The sequence below is a fragment of the Pelodiscus sinensis genome, chromosome 5 (assembly GCF_049634645.1).
Source record: "Pelodiscus sinensis isolate JC-2024 chromosome 5, ASM4963464v1, whole genome shotgun sequence".
Classification (NCBI taxonomy): domain Eukaryota; kingdom Metazoa; phylum Chordata; order Testudines; family Trionychidae; genus Pelodiscus; species Pelodiscus sinensis.
In genome coordinates, this window is record NC_134715.1 from 107,271,733 (window position 1) to 107,287,513 (window position 15,781).

The 15,781-nt window shown below is 41.4% G+C and overlaps 1 protein-coding gene across 4 annotated transcripts in view; it reads right to left on the minus strand.

Moving 5' to 3' along the window:
* Window positions 1-15,781, minus strand: part of BST1 (bone marrow stromal cell antigen 1) — a 42,813-nt gene that overhangs the window by 7,802 nt on the left and 19,230 nt on the right. For 2 of the 4 annotated variants that reach the window (XM_075930709.1, XM_075930710.1), the window contains exons 3-9: window positions 15,048-15,177; window positions 13,346-13,481; window positions 12,472-12,554; window positions 11,574-11,650; window positions 2,583-2,675; window positions 990-1,076; window positions 70-129 (exon numbers count right to left, since the gene is read on the minus strand). In XM_075930709.1, coding sequence (XP_075786824.1) covers window positions 70-129; window positions 990-1,076; window positions 2,583-2,675; window positions 11,574-11,650; window positions 12,472-12,554; window positions 13,346-13,481; window positions 15,048-15,177 — 666 coding nt within the window. Of the gene's footprint in view, window positions 1-56; window positions 130-989; window positions 1,077-2,582; window positions 2,676-11,573; window positions 11,651-12,471; window positions 12,555-13,345; window positions 13,482-15,047; window positions 15,178-15,781 lie in introns of all 4 variants that reach the window. The other 2 variants (XM_025178419.2, XM_025178418.2) reach the window with 2 other exon arrangements.

Below are 15,781 nucleotides of genomic sequence, written 5' to 3' on the forward strand. Positions count from 1 at the left end.
GCTATGAATTATTCATTTGGGTTTAATGACATAGAAATTGGATTGATTTTATTTACCATGTTTACTTACGAAAAAATAGAACAATCAGAGTGATAAGGATAATCCAGGCATTTTAACAGCAGTACAGATCTGTAATGAGATTATTTTAGTTAGTACCACTCAGGCTAAGTCTAGACTGCAGAGTTATATCGGGAAAATATACACAAATTGCAAACCACAATTTGTGTATCTTTTTCTGCTTTTTTTTTTCGGAAGAAGCTTTTCCAAAATTTGGCCCTTCTACACAGGGACAAATTTCAAAAAATCCTCCTCTTTCGGAACATCCCTTATTCCTCATACTATGAGGAGGAATACAGGGATGCTGAAAGAATGCATCTGCTTTTTCAGAAACTGTTCAAAAAAAGAGGACACATTCCTTGGACGCAGCATAGCCTCTGGTATCCTGGAAAAGCTCTGCAGTGTAGACATAGCCTCAGTAAGAAAATTCCTCAAAACAAACAAGAAGTGAAGCAAATCAGACAATGTTATAAAATGAAGCGATTCCCTATTTCTAAACCTTCCCTTTTTAATGGTATTTAATTTAGAATGACGCCTTGGGTACCAACATTAACTACCATTACCATAAGTAATTCTGCAGACATGAGAAGGAAATACTTAATGTATAACTGTTACTCAGATTTTAATTTCCTATGTAAATTGATAGCTCTATGTGAAAGAGACCATGCCATCTTCTGTGTCTTGGTACTGAGGGAGGATACTGTTGCATTTAACAAAAAAAATTACAAATTGTATGATTGCCGTATCCTTAGAGGTATGCTCAGATGGCTGAGGAAGATGGCATTATCACATTCAGAAGTCAATTTCTTATGAAAGCTACAACATTGCAGATTAGTGCCCTCTGGTATGGGAATACTCATTGGTAGAAGTAGGTTAGCATTTCTGAAAAATTCTAGCAAATTCTCCATAGTCAATAAATAAATTCCACTTACTTGTAATTGTCAATGCAAGTGATGTCGTAACCCATGGTTTTGAGTCTCTCTTCTAATATTTGTACACTGCCTTTCCCACAGGAATCCCTTCAGAAACAAATTTGTGTTAACAAAACCATTTGTTAGTCAACTATTTATTTTGCTAATGTCCATTGTGTTAATTACTATGGCAGCTAGGGCTTTAATCGCAAAACCTTAATGTTCTACAATCGGTGTGGAGGTATTTTTAATGGAATTTAATAAGTTATAGGAGATTTTCAGCAAGCTGGCCAGACTGTGATATCTTGTAACCAAACAGCAGTTCCCTAGAAAAACAAAACTACCCCCATAGGGCATCTACTTGTTGGACTAATACAAATCTCCACTACTTTGCACACTGTAACCTCATTTATACTGTACAAAGTTGGTGTAAAATGCTACCAAATCAGAATTCCTTATACACTTGCATCAGCAGTAGTGTTTTATTTTCACTTTGCAACAACTGGAGTCTAGACCTCAGCACTTGTGAACTTCACAGACTCTGCCTGAGTCCTTCCTCAATCACTTAGAACTCCTGCTGCTGGACATTAGCATTCAGACATAAACTGCTATCATGGAGAGCTTCCCAATCCATCTTACCTTCTGTGGCCGGATAGAAGTTTACTTTCAATTTCATAAAATAGTAATGACTGATGGAGAATTTTGGTCCAAATAAGAATCTTAAAAGTGCTGATAAATATTTAAATTTCCCAGGACTGCAGAATTGGGCTTGAAATATCCCAAGCTCAGGCTCTCAAAAGTGCTAGTAGTTTTTATTGTTGGATTGGTCACAAGTACATGAGAAAAGACATGAAATTCTTATGGCATTTCTTCACTGCTACTAATTTCCAGAACCATGAACTGCAAAGAGGTGTAAACCTCAAAAATAATGCACTGGGGACAGTGAAAAGATATTTTTCAAGCCCCAGAGTTTGATTTGGGATTTAGATAGCTCTTATTTAGTCTAACCTGTACTTGCCTTGCCCTCACTTAGGGCCAGTTTCAATAGCTGCTTCCTACCATGGCTTATCTACACTACTGACAAGATAGACACTACCGCAGTCAATCATCTGGGATTCAAATTAGTGGGTCTAGTGAAGACCTGCTAATTCAAACTGAGGGCACTCTCATCAGTACTGATAGTCTTGCTCCTGATGAAAAGCAAGTGAAATTGATAGGATCGTGTTTTTCTGTTGACCTCCCGCTGTGTGGATGGTGCCAAAACGCAATTTAAGATACTTCAGCTCCAGCTATGTACATAGCTGAAGTTGTGTATCTTAAGACAACTGTCCCCTTTAGTGTAGACCAGGCCACATAGGCCTACTGACTCAGCAGATTAGGGCTTTACAACATTTTTTATTATGTCTAATTCTGGTCACATCAACTTTATATTTTAAAAAGATGATACACCTTCCAAGGAAGATACCATGGTTTCTTTTGTGCTTGTAATGCATAAAACACATTTTGAAAGTTACTGCAATCTAATACTAATAATTAACAAAGAAAAATAAAGTGAAAATTGTAAAATCAGAACCAAAAGAGGAAAAACAAAGTTTTTGGACACTTCTAACTTACAAGTCAGGTCCCCCAATGTCATCCATGACCCAAATTTCAATTCGTGAAATTCTGTCTTTTTGGAGATTAGGTAGTTCATAGTCTGCAAAAAATCTGGTTAAAGAAAACAAACAGTTAGATCTGTTCTGTTCTATATAGCTTTTTTTCCTCTCTCAGTAACGAGATCTCATTGATTTCAAAAGGTTATCAGGGGCCAGGGCATTTGCCCCTATGGTTTCTTTGGAGCTCATTATCAGATACAGAACCAAGACACAAAACTCTGATCCCAAAGTTTATGGGTGCATGAATCCTAAGTTTGTTGTTTTACTGTTTGTTGATCTTGGTAGGTTGAACAGGAATAAGACTCTGTTAATAAAGATATGAGTGGAATAAGGATTTTAAATGCAGCATTTATAACAAACCGCTAAGTATTTAGTTAAAAAAAATCAACAACTACAAGAGCAGCCTTTCTTCAGGCACAGGATGGGTTTTGTTTTTTAAAATAGAAGGAAGAGTAACAACCACAAGACAAATATATCTGTAGATATAAAATCACATCACTAAATCAAAAGGGTGTAAAATACCTATAATGGGAACAGGTAAGAGCATAAGAGGTTTTTATAAAGCTGTTCATTCTGACCTGGGAAGAACCCTCCATAGGCAGGTTTGCTGTTTGTTAACTCTCTATATATTTTAGAGCATGTCTGTCTGTCTGATAGTCCATTTTTTCAAGAACTCCTCCTAAATGGTAAGAGCTAGTGCCACCAAGTTTGGTATGCAGCTTCCTCTTCTCCTAACTTAAAGCAAGGTCAGAGTTTGGTTGTGCCAGGAAAACCTGAAGCCCTGGGAAAGGGACTGCTTTCCATAACATAGAAAGGGAAAGGCAGCTGTTTGGAGACACACAATATGGGTATGTCTACACTACCACCCTAGTTCGAACTAGGGTGGTAATGTAGGCAACGGGAGTTGCAAATGAAGCCCGGGATTTGAATTTCCCGGACTTCATTTCCATCTTGCCAGGCGCCGCCATTTTTAAATGTCCGCTAGTGCGGACTCCGTGCCGCGCGGCTACACGCAGCACGGACTAGGTAGTTCGGACTAGGCTTCCTATTCCGAACTACCGTTACTCCTCGAGGAAGCCTAGTCCGAACTACCTAGTCCGTGCTGTGTGTAGCCACGCAGCACGGAGTCCGCACTAGCGGACATTTAAAAATGGCGGCACCCGGCTTTATGCAAATGAAGCCCAGGAAATTCAAATCCCGGGCTTCATTTGCAACTCCGGTTGCCTACATTACCACCCTAGGGTGGTAGTGTAGACATACCCTATGAGACCAACCCTGGGAGCAGTAAGCACAAAGGGGAGATCTATCCTGCATATAGGGTTGCCAGATGGCTGAAAGAAAAATACCAAACCTCCCCTCCCTAAAAAAAACACCAGGAAAAAATTTTGTTGAAGGAAAAAAAAAAGGGGCGGGGAGGAAACCCTCAGAGAATCTGGATCGCTGCTAGCGGTTACCAGGTCATCATTTTAAAAAAAAAAACACACCCCGAACACACTTCATTGGGGGGGGCGTGGCCAGGAAGAGGGGGGTGTGGCAACGGGGCTGGCCGGAGCAGATGGGGGGGCCAACGGGCTGGCCGGGGGGGGAGGGTCGGGTGGAATGGGGCTGGCTGCAGGATATTGGGGGTGGGGGGACTGGCCAGTAGCAAGGGGGGGTAGGAAGCACAGCTGGGGGGGATCGGAGGCTGCGAGGGTGGCCGGGAGGAAGTGGGAGCAGGAAGCAGAGCTGGCAGGGGCGGGGAGAGGTGCAGCAGCACTGGCCGGGGGAGATCAAGAAGAGGAACAGGCCGGTGGGAAGCAGAGCTGGGGGACAGTGCAGGGGGGCTGCCCGGGGAAGATCAGGAGGGGAAGTGGGGGAAAACCGGCTGTCCGGGAAGGGGGAGAGTGAGCAAACTGGCCAGCGGGGAGAGGGACTGACCTGGGCACTTGCTGCCTGTCCCGCGCAGGCTCCCGGCGACGCACGAGCGAGGAGGAGGCTTCCCCTCCTCCTCACACTCAATCGACTGAGGGCTCCCAGCAGCAATCGTGGCCCCGACTCCCAGTCGCTCCCCTGCCCATGCCAGGCTTCCATCCAGTGCACAGCCGGAAAAATCAGAAAATACCAGACATTGCTCATGTCTGGCATTTTCTGATTTTTTTACCAGACAGAGAGCACAAATATGGGACTGTCCGGTACAATACCAGACACCTGGCAACCCTACCTGCATAGTGTTCACTTGGGGCAGCCATACCACCAAGGGAGTGGCCAACAGGGCTAGGGCTCTGCCATCTTGCCTGTTAGCACACTGGGTAAGTAGCCCCTGCCTCAGAAACTTTTCCCCCTCCCAGCCCCTGGCCTCAGTGCTGGGGGTGGTGTGGGGTGGGTAAAGGCCCCTGGAGGCTGGGAGGGAATGGGGGTGGGGGAGGGAGAAAACACCCCTGGCGGCTGAGCCGGGTATCTGGAGGAAAGAAAAAACACCCCTGGTAGCCAGGAAGCAGGCCAGGGGAGGGAGAGAAAATGCCTCTGGTGGCTGAGAAGAAGGCCTGAGGGGAGAGGAAAGGCCTGTGCCAGATGAGACCCATCCACCTTGAGTCCCTTCTCACCACCCAATCCTCACTCTTGCACATGCCTCCATCCCAGCCTCTGGCACAGCCCCACCCCCACATCCCCAAGGTCCAGCCCTGACCCTCCCCTACCCACCCCCCCCCTCCCACCAGCTCCTTGCCCTGAAGGACCCGGGCAAAGCCCGGTAAGCCTGCTAGTACTATAATATTGAAAAGATCAGCTACAGAAGGGCTAAATTCTCTGCTGGAATAATTCCACTGAAGTCAAAGGAGTTACACCAACTGATCTCACATCTGACCAGGAGTATATAAACAGTAAAATATTAAGCCACATTTTTCCTTTTACATACAATCAGTCTTGCTGCTGGAAGGTTAAGGTCTATTGTTTTAGGGCGTGATTTATCAGAGCAGATTGAGTTAATAAGATGGATTATTTTTACTGGCAATGAGTACAGTAAGTTATGTGTATTTATGTTGCATATCATAAGTTCTGAGACAATACAAAATTATTCCTGTGTCTAAGTCTTTGTGACCAATAATAGTACTATCCAAGGCATGTTCAAAAATAATTTCAATTAAATTGATGGTCCAATGGAAAAAAAGTCTTTAAATAGGATAATAAAAGCATAAAGTTTGAGTTTAGAGTTCTTCAAATCGAACAGAGTGCTGAATCAAATGGAACAGTTTAGCATATTGCATTAAAATGTGTTGTAAGGCATCTGGCTTAAAAAAAATAAAACAAAAAATTATAAATTAAGAATTCAGGACTGATTTTTGAATGAAGTCTGATCCCAGTTTTTTTGTCCATGCGTGCAATTATGCTAGGGTAAATAATGATGAGTGCAGTTATGTGCAAAGAAGTTGATGTAACTTAGATGTCTAATTGCTTGATATAAAGGCAGCTGAATTATATATATTCTGCCTGTAACTGCAAAACAAATTACTTGTGATTATTTGCCTCTACAACTTTTTTTTTTTAAATCTGTCTTGCTGTCTTTTGAAATATAGTTTGTCCTGATAGAAAAAAGAAAGAATTCTTCAGGAATTATTTTAAGTATTTTGATTTCTGTATTGTATTATATTTGACCTAGGACAGAAGAAATTTTGGGACAGAACAAACCACTATGATTTCCAGAAGAAATACTCTGAAATAGGTTATTTTCAATTAGCCTCAAAATTAATCCGAGGCAGGCTTCCCTAACGTGGATGTGCTACCTTGATTTAGTGCCCCAGGAAGCCCTGGAGAGGAGCTATTTTGAAATAGCAGCAGTGGAGCATTCACCCTACAGCTATTTCAAAATAGCTATTTCAGAATAGGCGTTATTCTTCATGAAATGATGTTTACAGAAGTCAGACTAAGCCAGCGTTATTTCAAATTTATTTCAAAATAATGGAATTGCTGTGTACACGCACCCTTACTCTGTCCCCCAGCCAAAGGACCTGCACTTGTCCCCCAACTGTGTCTACTTCAGCTGCAGCAGCCATGGACAGGCACTTCTCACCCGGCCCCACTTTGCTGTGGTGAGAGAGGGCTGGGGTTAACCTTTCTCCCTAGGCCAGCCTGGATAGTGAACCCCTCATCCACAGCCCCAACCAAGACCAATGATTTAAATGAAGAAAAACAAAAATTAAGTGAAGACCCCAAGCAACACCAGGTAAATCCTCTAGTATTACATAAGTGCACATTATCGCACAATAACCTGTGGTTGAACTCCTGCATATCTTTTAGAAAGACATTCAGTCTTGATTAAAGACTCCAAGCAATAATGTATTTGCTACTTTCCTTGATAATCTGTTCCAAAGGTTAAACTAAGAGTATTGTGTTGGACAAGTATGGCTGTTTTAACCATTGTTAAACTATTCTTGGACTGCATTGGAGACAACTTTTTATTTCAGAAGGTTGAAAAAGCTACCGGGAGCAAGCTGTTCTAGATTTGATCCTAAAAAATAGGGAAGAACTGATTGAGAATTTGAAAGTGGAAGGCAGCTTGGGTGAAAGGGATCATGAAATCATAGAGTTCACAATCCAAAGGAAGGGTAGAAAGGAGAACAGCCAAATATAGACAATGGATTTCAGGAAGGCGGATTTTGGTAAGCTTAGAGAGCTGATAGGTAAGGTCCCATGGGAATCAAGACTGAGGAGAAAAACAACTGAGGAGAGTTGGCAGTTTTTCAAAGGGACATTATTAAGGGCTCAAAAGCAAGCTATTCCGCTGGGTCAGAAAGATAGAAAATATGGCAAAAGACCGCCTTGGCTTAACCATGAGATCTTCTTGCATGATCTAAAAATAAAAAAGAGTCATATAAAAAATGAAAAGTGGGACAAACTACAAAGGATGAATATAGGCAAACAACATAGGAATGCAGGGGCAAGATTAGAAAGGCAAAGGCACAAAATGAGCTCAAAATAGCTACAGGAATAAAGGGAAACAAGAAGACTTTTTATAAATACATTAGAAGCAAGAGGAAGACCAAGGACAGGGTAGCCCCACTGGTCGGTGAGGAGGGAGAAACAGTAACAGGAAACTTGGAAATGGCAGAGATGCTTAATGACTTCTTTGTTTCAGTCTTCACTGAGAAATCTGAAGGAATGCCTAACGTAGTGAATGCTAGTGGGAAAGGGGTAGGTTTAGAAGATAAAGTAAAAAAAGAACAAGTTAAAAATCACCTAGAAAAGTTAGATGCTTGCAAGTCACCAGGGTCTGACGAAATGCATCCTAGAATACTCAAGGAGCCGATAGAGGAGGTATCTGAGCCTCTAGTTATCATCTTTGGAAAATCATGGGAGACAGGAGAGATACCAGAAGACAGGAAAAGGGCAAATATAGTGCCCATTTATAAAAAGGGAAATAAGAACAACCCAAGAAACTACAGACCAGTTAGTTTAACTTCTGTGCCAGGGAAGATAATGGAGCAAGTAATTAAGGAAATCGTCTGTAAACACTTGGAAGGTGGCAAGCTGATAGGGAACAGCCAACATGGATTTGTAAAGAACAAATCATGTCAAACCAATCTGATAGCTTTCTTTGATAGGATAACAAGCCTTGTGGATAATGGAGAAGTCGTGGATGTGGTATACCTAGACTTCAGCAAGGAGTTTGATACAGTCTTGCATGATATTCTTATCAATAAACTAGGCAAATACAACTTATATGGGGCTACTATAAGGTGGGTGCATAACTGGCTGGGTAATCATACTCAGAGAGTAGTTATTAATGGTTCTCAATCCTGCTGGAAAGGTATAACTAGTGGGGTTCCGCAGGAGTCTGTTCTGGGACCGGCTCTGTTCAATATCGTCATCAACAATTTAGATATTGGCATAGAAAGTACGCTTATTAAGTTTGCAGATGATACCAAGCTGGGAGGGGTTGTGACTAACCAGGAGAATAGGGTCATAATTCAAAATGATCTGGACAAATTGGAGAAATGGTCTGAGGTACACAGGATGAAGTTTAATAAAGACAAATGCAAAGTGCTCCACTTAGGCAGGAACAATCAGTCTCACACATACAGACTGGGAAGCGACTGTCTAGAAAGGAGTACAGCAGAAAGGGATCTAGGGGTTATAGTGGACCACAACCTGAATATGAGTCAGCAGTGTGATGCTGTTGCAAAAAAAAGCAAAACATGAATCTGGGATGCATTAACCGGCGTGTTGTGAGCAAGACACAAAAAGTCATTCTTCCGCTCTACTCTGCACTTGTTGGGCCTCAGTTGGAATATTGTGTCCAGTTCTGGGCACCGCATTTCAAGAAAGATGTGGAGAAATTGGAGAGGGTCCAGAGAAGAGCAACAAGAATGATGAAAGGTCTAAAAAACATGACCTATAAGGGAAGATTGAAAGAATTAGGTTTGTTTAGTTTAGAAAAGAGAAGATTGAGGGGGAATATGATAGCCATTTTCAGGTATCTAAAAGGATGTCATAAGGAGGAGTGAGAAAACTTGTTCATCTTGGCCTTTGAGGATAGAACAAGAAGCAATGGGCTTAAACTGCAGCAAGGGAGGTTTAGGTTGGACATTAGGAAAAAGTTCCTAACTGTCAGGGTGGTTAAACACTGGAATAAATTGCATAGGGTGGTTGTCGAATCTTCATCTCTGGAGATATTTAAGTGTAGGTTAGATAAATGTCTATCAGGGATAGTCTAAACAGTATTTGGTCCTGCCACGAGGGCAGGAGACTGGACTCGATGACCTCTCGAGGTCCCTTCCAGTCCTAGTATTCTATGATTCTATGATTGTTAAATTAACCACTGTCATTGTTTAAAAAAGAAATAGATTTTACTTTGTGCCAACAAGAGAAGTCATGTGCTTTAATCATCATTCAAATGGAAGTTGTATGCCCTCTGCCATGACAGTACCACTTGGACCTTAGAATTTCTTAAAATGTCTCCCTATTCTTTATAAAAAATCTCCATTCCTTTATTTTGTTATCTGTGAATTGCCTGCTGTTAGGATTGAAAGTTTTATTCTTTTTATATTTCTTATTTTAGCTATAGTAATGTAGCAATAATATAGCAATATAAGGCATATATATATATTAACATACATTTAATATTTTACAAATCAAGTCCTTTCAGTTGAAGGCCTAGTTTCTTTGTTCTAAAGCAGAAAAACAGTTCTGGGTATTTTGGCTGTGTTTTTAAGATTAGCGGAATTCTGCGAATGTTGAAGGCCAAGCCTTAATTGTTTAATTTTCCAGCGCTTTTGCTTCGCCATGTAGATCTGTAACCCCGGAGACTTGTGTATGTAAGGAGTGTGAATGTGTAAAAGATAAGATGTTATATGGCTTTAGAATCAGATGGCCAAAGAAGGGGCTTGAGTGAGTACAGGTGAAGGCCAGAGGACGAGACAACCTGACTACAGAGGAGTCATCTATAACCATCAATATGTACCCCTACTCACAAAGAGATTGGATAATTGACAGATTGACGAGCCTTGAAGCGGAGCAAGCACCCCAAAAGGACTATTAATTACAGGATGAACCTTCGAGAGATGTTTTGGGAACACTCACATCAAAAGATAACATTCTGGTCGCAAGCTGACAGAGCGGGATCCATGGATTTTAACAGAGAAGAAGGATTATAAATAGCAGGGTGCTTTGCTATGGAACTTTGGGTTTGTCTGCCACACTATCTGGAGAGGAGTATCGGATCGATCAACCGACAAGGTGCTCAATCCTCCCTGTGCTCAATCTACCTGGCCACTAGATTGACACAGACTCTGGACTGGTAACTATGATATCATTTGGCAGGATGATGTATGCATGATGTTTTGTGTGTGTGTGATTGAAAAGCATATGCAACTGTTGTATTCTCAATAAATGCGGCGTATTGCCTTTTCCCCCATAAAAGATCTCGTGTGCTTCGTTTAAGCAAAACACTACTATTGGAGAGCAAATTAAGTAGGCCTCAAGTACAAGCAACACAAGCAACCACTTGCGACTTATTCTTTTTAGAGTCTCCCTGTTTTATTTTTTTTCATATAGGCCTAATTAAGCAAAGAACTTAAGCTTTGTTGCGTTCAGTGAAAAATAAACAAGTGCTTAAAATTAACTGACATTTTGAAAAGTCTGGTATTCCATTTCAATGAAATACATGAGCCCTGAGCCTCAAATCTGTTAACATGACTTTGTCACTTTATAAGTAGGGATGATACATTTCTATTAATTATCTAATCAAATAGTCAATGGGATTTCCATCAACTGTTCAATTAGTCAATAAGGACTAGTGCGGCATTCCACCTTTGAAATGTCAAGATTGAAACATCATGTGGAGTTCCTTGCTGGCCCCAGGCTTCATATGGTGCTTCCGCTTTGAAATGTCTACACTGCACGCTTCTTTCAAAATAAGTTATTCCAGAAGAAATACTCTAGTACTTCAAAGAATGCACTTCAAAGATTGAAACACCATGTGGAGCCTGGGTCCAGAGGGGTGTCCACTGACCCCAGGCTCCATGCAGCATTTCAATCCCACGGAGTTGGAGCTGGAGCTAGAGCTGGGGGGAACCAGCTTTTAAGATGCCTCCCCCCAATATCTCCCCTTCTTCCCCCTTTGCTGCCTCTTTCTGATAGAGGCAGAAAGTGGGGGAAAAGCAACTAGTCGACTAGTGTGTTGACTACCTGATAAGCTTTAGCTAATTGGATAGTTGACTAGTCAATTAGTCGCTTGCATCCCTATTTGTAAGATCAACAGTTTTAAACAGGATTCCGGATTCTGCCCAATATGCACCCAAGAGCTTTCTAAATTTTTACTCCCAGTCTAGTTAAAAAAGGGGGGAAAGGTTGGTTTTGAAGCCACAAATTTCAGCAAATTATTCACTTCCATAGCTTTGTGCTGTACTATAGCTGAATGTATGATTTCTCAGTAAAACCCTAAAATACTAATACAATATTAGTTCATTTCTCTTACCCTTTTACTGGATAGGCGCCTCCTATTGCAGAACCATTAAGCATAACGTATATGACCCCAGAGCTCTGCTTTGCATACTGCAATAGATAACAGAAGATTATTCTTCATAACATTCCCTATACATTTTATATATAGATTGGTTCTAGTCATGGCCAGTGAGGGCATAAGTGAAAATGCTGATGTCGCAAAACTACCATCAAAACTGTTCCCTACCTGGCAGTTGCAGTAGAGAGAACCAGAAATGAGTGGCTACAAAAGGTTATCTGCCTTTTCAACGTAGAAGTGGTTCCCTTCTATGGTTGGGGCACTCTGACAGATCAATATGAGATCAATATGTAGCTGAAGTTGCATACCTTAATTCCACCTTATCCCATAGTGTACACATACCCTTGGATACTAAGCACAGTCTTAATTAACCTAGAGTGGATAGAAGGTGCTGTGAAGAAAGTGAAAAAAACCCTCCCCAGGCCACACCCAGAAAGAGGTGCACATTCAAATAGTCTGTGCTCCAAGTCAGTTCTCTGAGCTGGGGGGATGCAAGCCAATCAGCTGGCTAATAGGTACTGTAGACTACAAATGGAAAAGGAGATGAGAGGAGCTACCCAGAGTCCCTTATTAAGTGTCTCCTTCTCTTACTGCAGGAGCTGTCTTCTTTCGCTGCCTGCTTAATCATCTTTTTCCAACCACTGAAGTGGGTGAGTGGCATGTTTAACACATAAGGTAATTAAGATAAAACCTATGCTTTTCTGGCTTATATTACACCTTTAAGTTCTAATCTATACAGGGCCTTAAGGGTATGCCTAAACTAGCGGTAAGAACCCCAGAAAATATTCGTTTGACCCTATTAAAGCTTTCTGAACTATGCACATATTTAATGAGTGTAACCTGTACGATTTACAGTGATTGATGCAATCCTCCAGAAAGATTCTACTGCATTATTTTCACACTCTTCTGTCATAGGGCAGGAATCATAATCAAATCCTGTGGGAAGAAACGTAGTGCTCATTATTGAAAATATGATGAAAGAAAATTCAAAGTGGCTTTAAAATATACATTGTATGTGACTTAAGATCTGATAGGATATATATCCATGACAGTAAAGCACCATTTTTCTCCTCCCTTTCACTGGTCTTTACATTTTGTACAAACACTTATCAGGAATGGTCTAGATAATACTTAGTCCTGCCATGAGTGCAGGGGACTGGATTAGATGACTTCTTGAGGTCTCTTCCAGTCCTATGATTCTGTGACAGGCTGTGGTCTCAAAACAGCCCCCTGTGTCTATGGAAACTGCGCTGCCTCAAATCATGAAAACTGGTCTGGTGCTCAGAAAGCCCTGGGATTCAGGAAATGAAAAGTTGACTTAAATCCACTTTTGCAACCAGGGGCAGATGACCATTTTGCATGGCCCAGGGCAGCACAATTTCGAGGGGCCCCCCTTTGCCATGGCGCATGCGCAGTGGCGCCATGCGCATGCACGGGGCTTCTTGAAGTGCAGGGCCCGGGATGGCTGCCCCGCTCGCCCTGCCCTATATCTGCCCCCTGTTTGCAACCTCCCTCCAAATTTCAATTTGTGCTTCAGCTGCAGTGAAGTGTAAATGCCTATATAAAGCTGGTGGAGACTCATAACGCTGACCAGAGGAGTTACTCCTGGTTTATGTGGGTATGAGATCAGAATCAGATTCATATCTCCAGTACAAAACAATCAGTGTGTCTTTTAGCCCCACCATGAATTTATAACCAACTCTTCATTGTATTATTTCTTGTCTTACCAGTATCATTTGCTTGTCCACACCAATTTAGGAAATCTCCAAATGAAGCAATTAGAGTATCACACAGAGGCATGTAGCGACGACTTTTATCAGAATAGCTAGTAACCAGCAGATGGTTATTTTCCCAGAACAGAGCCTAAGGAGAGAAAACAAAAGGAAGTACCAAAACCCAAGCCATCCTTTGGATGTGTATGTATGTGATGTGGCAGGGAAAACATTTAAAATAACATTTTTGAAATAATTTCTACAGACTTCAGAATCTCAGCAATGGCTTGGTCTAATCCAACTAATATTAATTAATTAAATACTTTTAAATTTTAGACTTCAATTAATAGAGATCTAGGGACAAATTTTGCCCTAACAATAGTGTAATTCTGGCATAACTTGACAGTGGAGTTGTTGAGGGGATTAACACCACTATGAGAATAGAGCTTGAGCCATAGAAAGACTCAGGGGCTACGTCTACACTCGCGGCTTCTTGCGCAAGAACATCTTGCGCAAGTGTTCTTGTGCAAGAACTCTTGCTCAAGAAAACTCTGGTGGACATTTTAGCCATAGGGCTATCTTGTGCAAGAAATCCCTGCTGAGCATCCACACTGCCCTCTTGCGCAAGAGCTCTTGCACAAGAGGGCTTACACCTGTCAAAAAAGAGCGTAGCTCTTGCGCAAGGAGCCCTCTCTTAGCACGCCGTACTATAAATTTACTTGTGCAAGAGCAGGCGGGCAGTGTGGACGCTCTGCAGATTCTTGCGTAAGAACGGCTGTACTTGCTCAAGAAGCCGCGAGTGTAGACATAGCCAGGGTGTATAGAATTCGCCTGTCTTGAGCTGACAGGTTTAGGAAAAGTGAGACATATAGACACATAGGACTTGTCTATATGGACTTAGCATACAGCAAGCCAAGGTGTGAATCTAAAGCGTGACCATATAGACCCTGCTGTCATGAACTGAAAGTAGCACTATGAAGCGTGTGGCAGCAAGATCCACATGATCATTTAATGTGTGGCAGCACATGCTTCTATATAGACAAGTGATCAATCCAAATAAAATAAAACTAAGGTCTGATCTACATTCCAAAGTTAGATTGGCGTAACTACGTGTGGCAACATAATTGTTGACTTATGCTCTCTTGTAGACACAACTAGATAATGGAAAAATTCTTCTGTCAGCTTAGCAACTGCTTCTCAAAGAGGATGATTTATTATGTGTGATGAGAAGAATCTTTTCCATTTCTGTAGTATCTATGCTGCAGTGGTACAGTTGTGCCATTATAGGGCTTTTCTATAAACATGTCATTTGCAATGGTGACATTGAAATTAGATAGCTCACTTGTCAGGGCTGAATGAAGATATTTACTCTTCAACATGCATAAGAGCTTGGTTTAATTAAAGTGCTTTGAGTGCTTTTATAAACATTTAGCTGTTTAACTGGACACATCCTTATCTGTAGTAGTTCTGACCAGCTTTAAATCACAATTATTTGGTTACAAGTTCACTATTACAGCAACTAATTCTAAACCACATTATATCACCCTCACACTTCATTGATGAGAGGTCAAAGACTAGAACACTGGTTCTCAACCTTTTAGTTTGCAGCCTACACAGTGAGCAAAAAATCAACCCATATCAAATCTGGTCAATTTTGGACTACTAAGATAGGGGAGATATATTAGATGATCATTAACATACTATTGATAATCAGTACCTTGTTAGGTGGAATTGTGTGCACTGACAGGTTAATAAATAACTCATAATCCGATGGTAAAATGTTGCAAGGATCTTTATTAATAAAAGCATTTTTGAACGCTTCCCATATCTCTGTACAGTTCTTCTCACTGAAATAATTAAAACACATAGTAATATTTTCCCATAGCATACCAGCAATATGTGCTTTGTTCATATACTCCCACAGTCCCCAAAAGGAAATAAAACTAAGATTATAAAGTGTGTGTGGGCAGTTTGTAATAAATTAATGAAGTAAATCGGCTAGCATCTAATATATTGCAGGATTTGCAGCTAGATACTTACAGTAATTCAGCAAAAACTATAGGCTTGCTGATGAAAACGGGATTTATTACTTTAAAAATATTCTAACCCCAAAATAACCTTTTGTAGCACAGTTTGGTCACAGTGATTAGAATTGAAACATAGGATTCAGGAAGAGAATCAGAGCCACCCTGTCCATTGGATAGTTTGGGGCAGCCAAAACTATGATGGAGGTGTGTTGTGTGCTGTAGTGCTATAGTGTGTTGTGTGGTTACTGTAAAGAATTTGTTTGAAGCTGGGGTTGTCTGTAAGGAAGAATTAGCCTTTTCCCCAGGGCCTCTGAGAGTGAGGGGTCATTTTCTAGGATAGGTGTAGATTGTTGACAATGCGTTGGAGGGGTTTAAGTTGAGGACTGTAGGTGATCACATAATCATCCAGGAATCCACCCCTGCA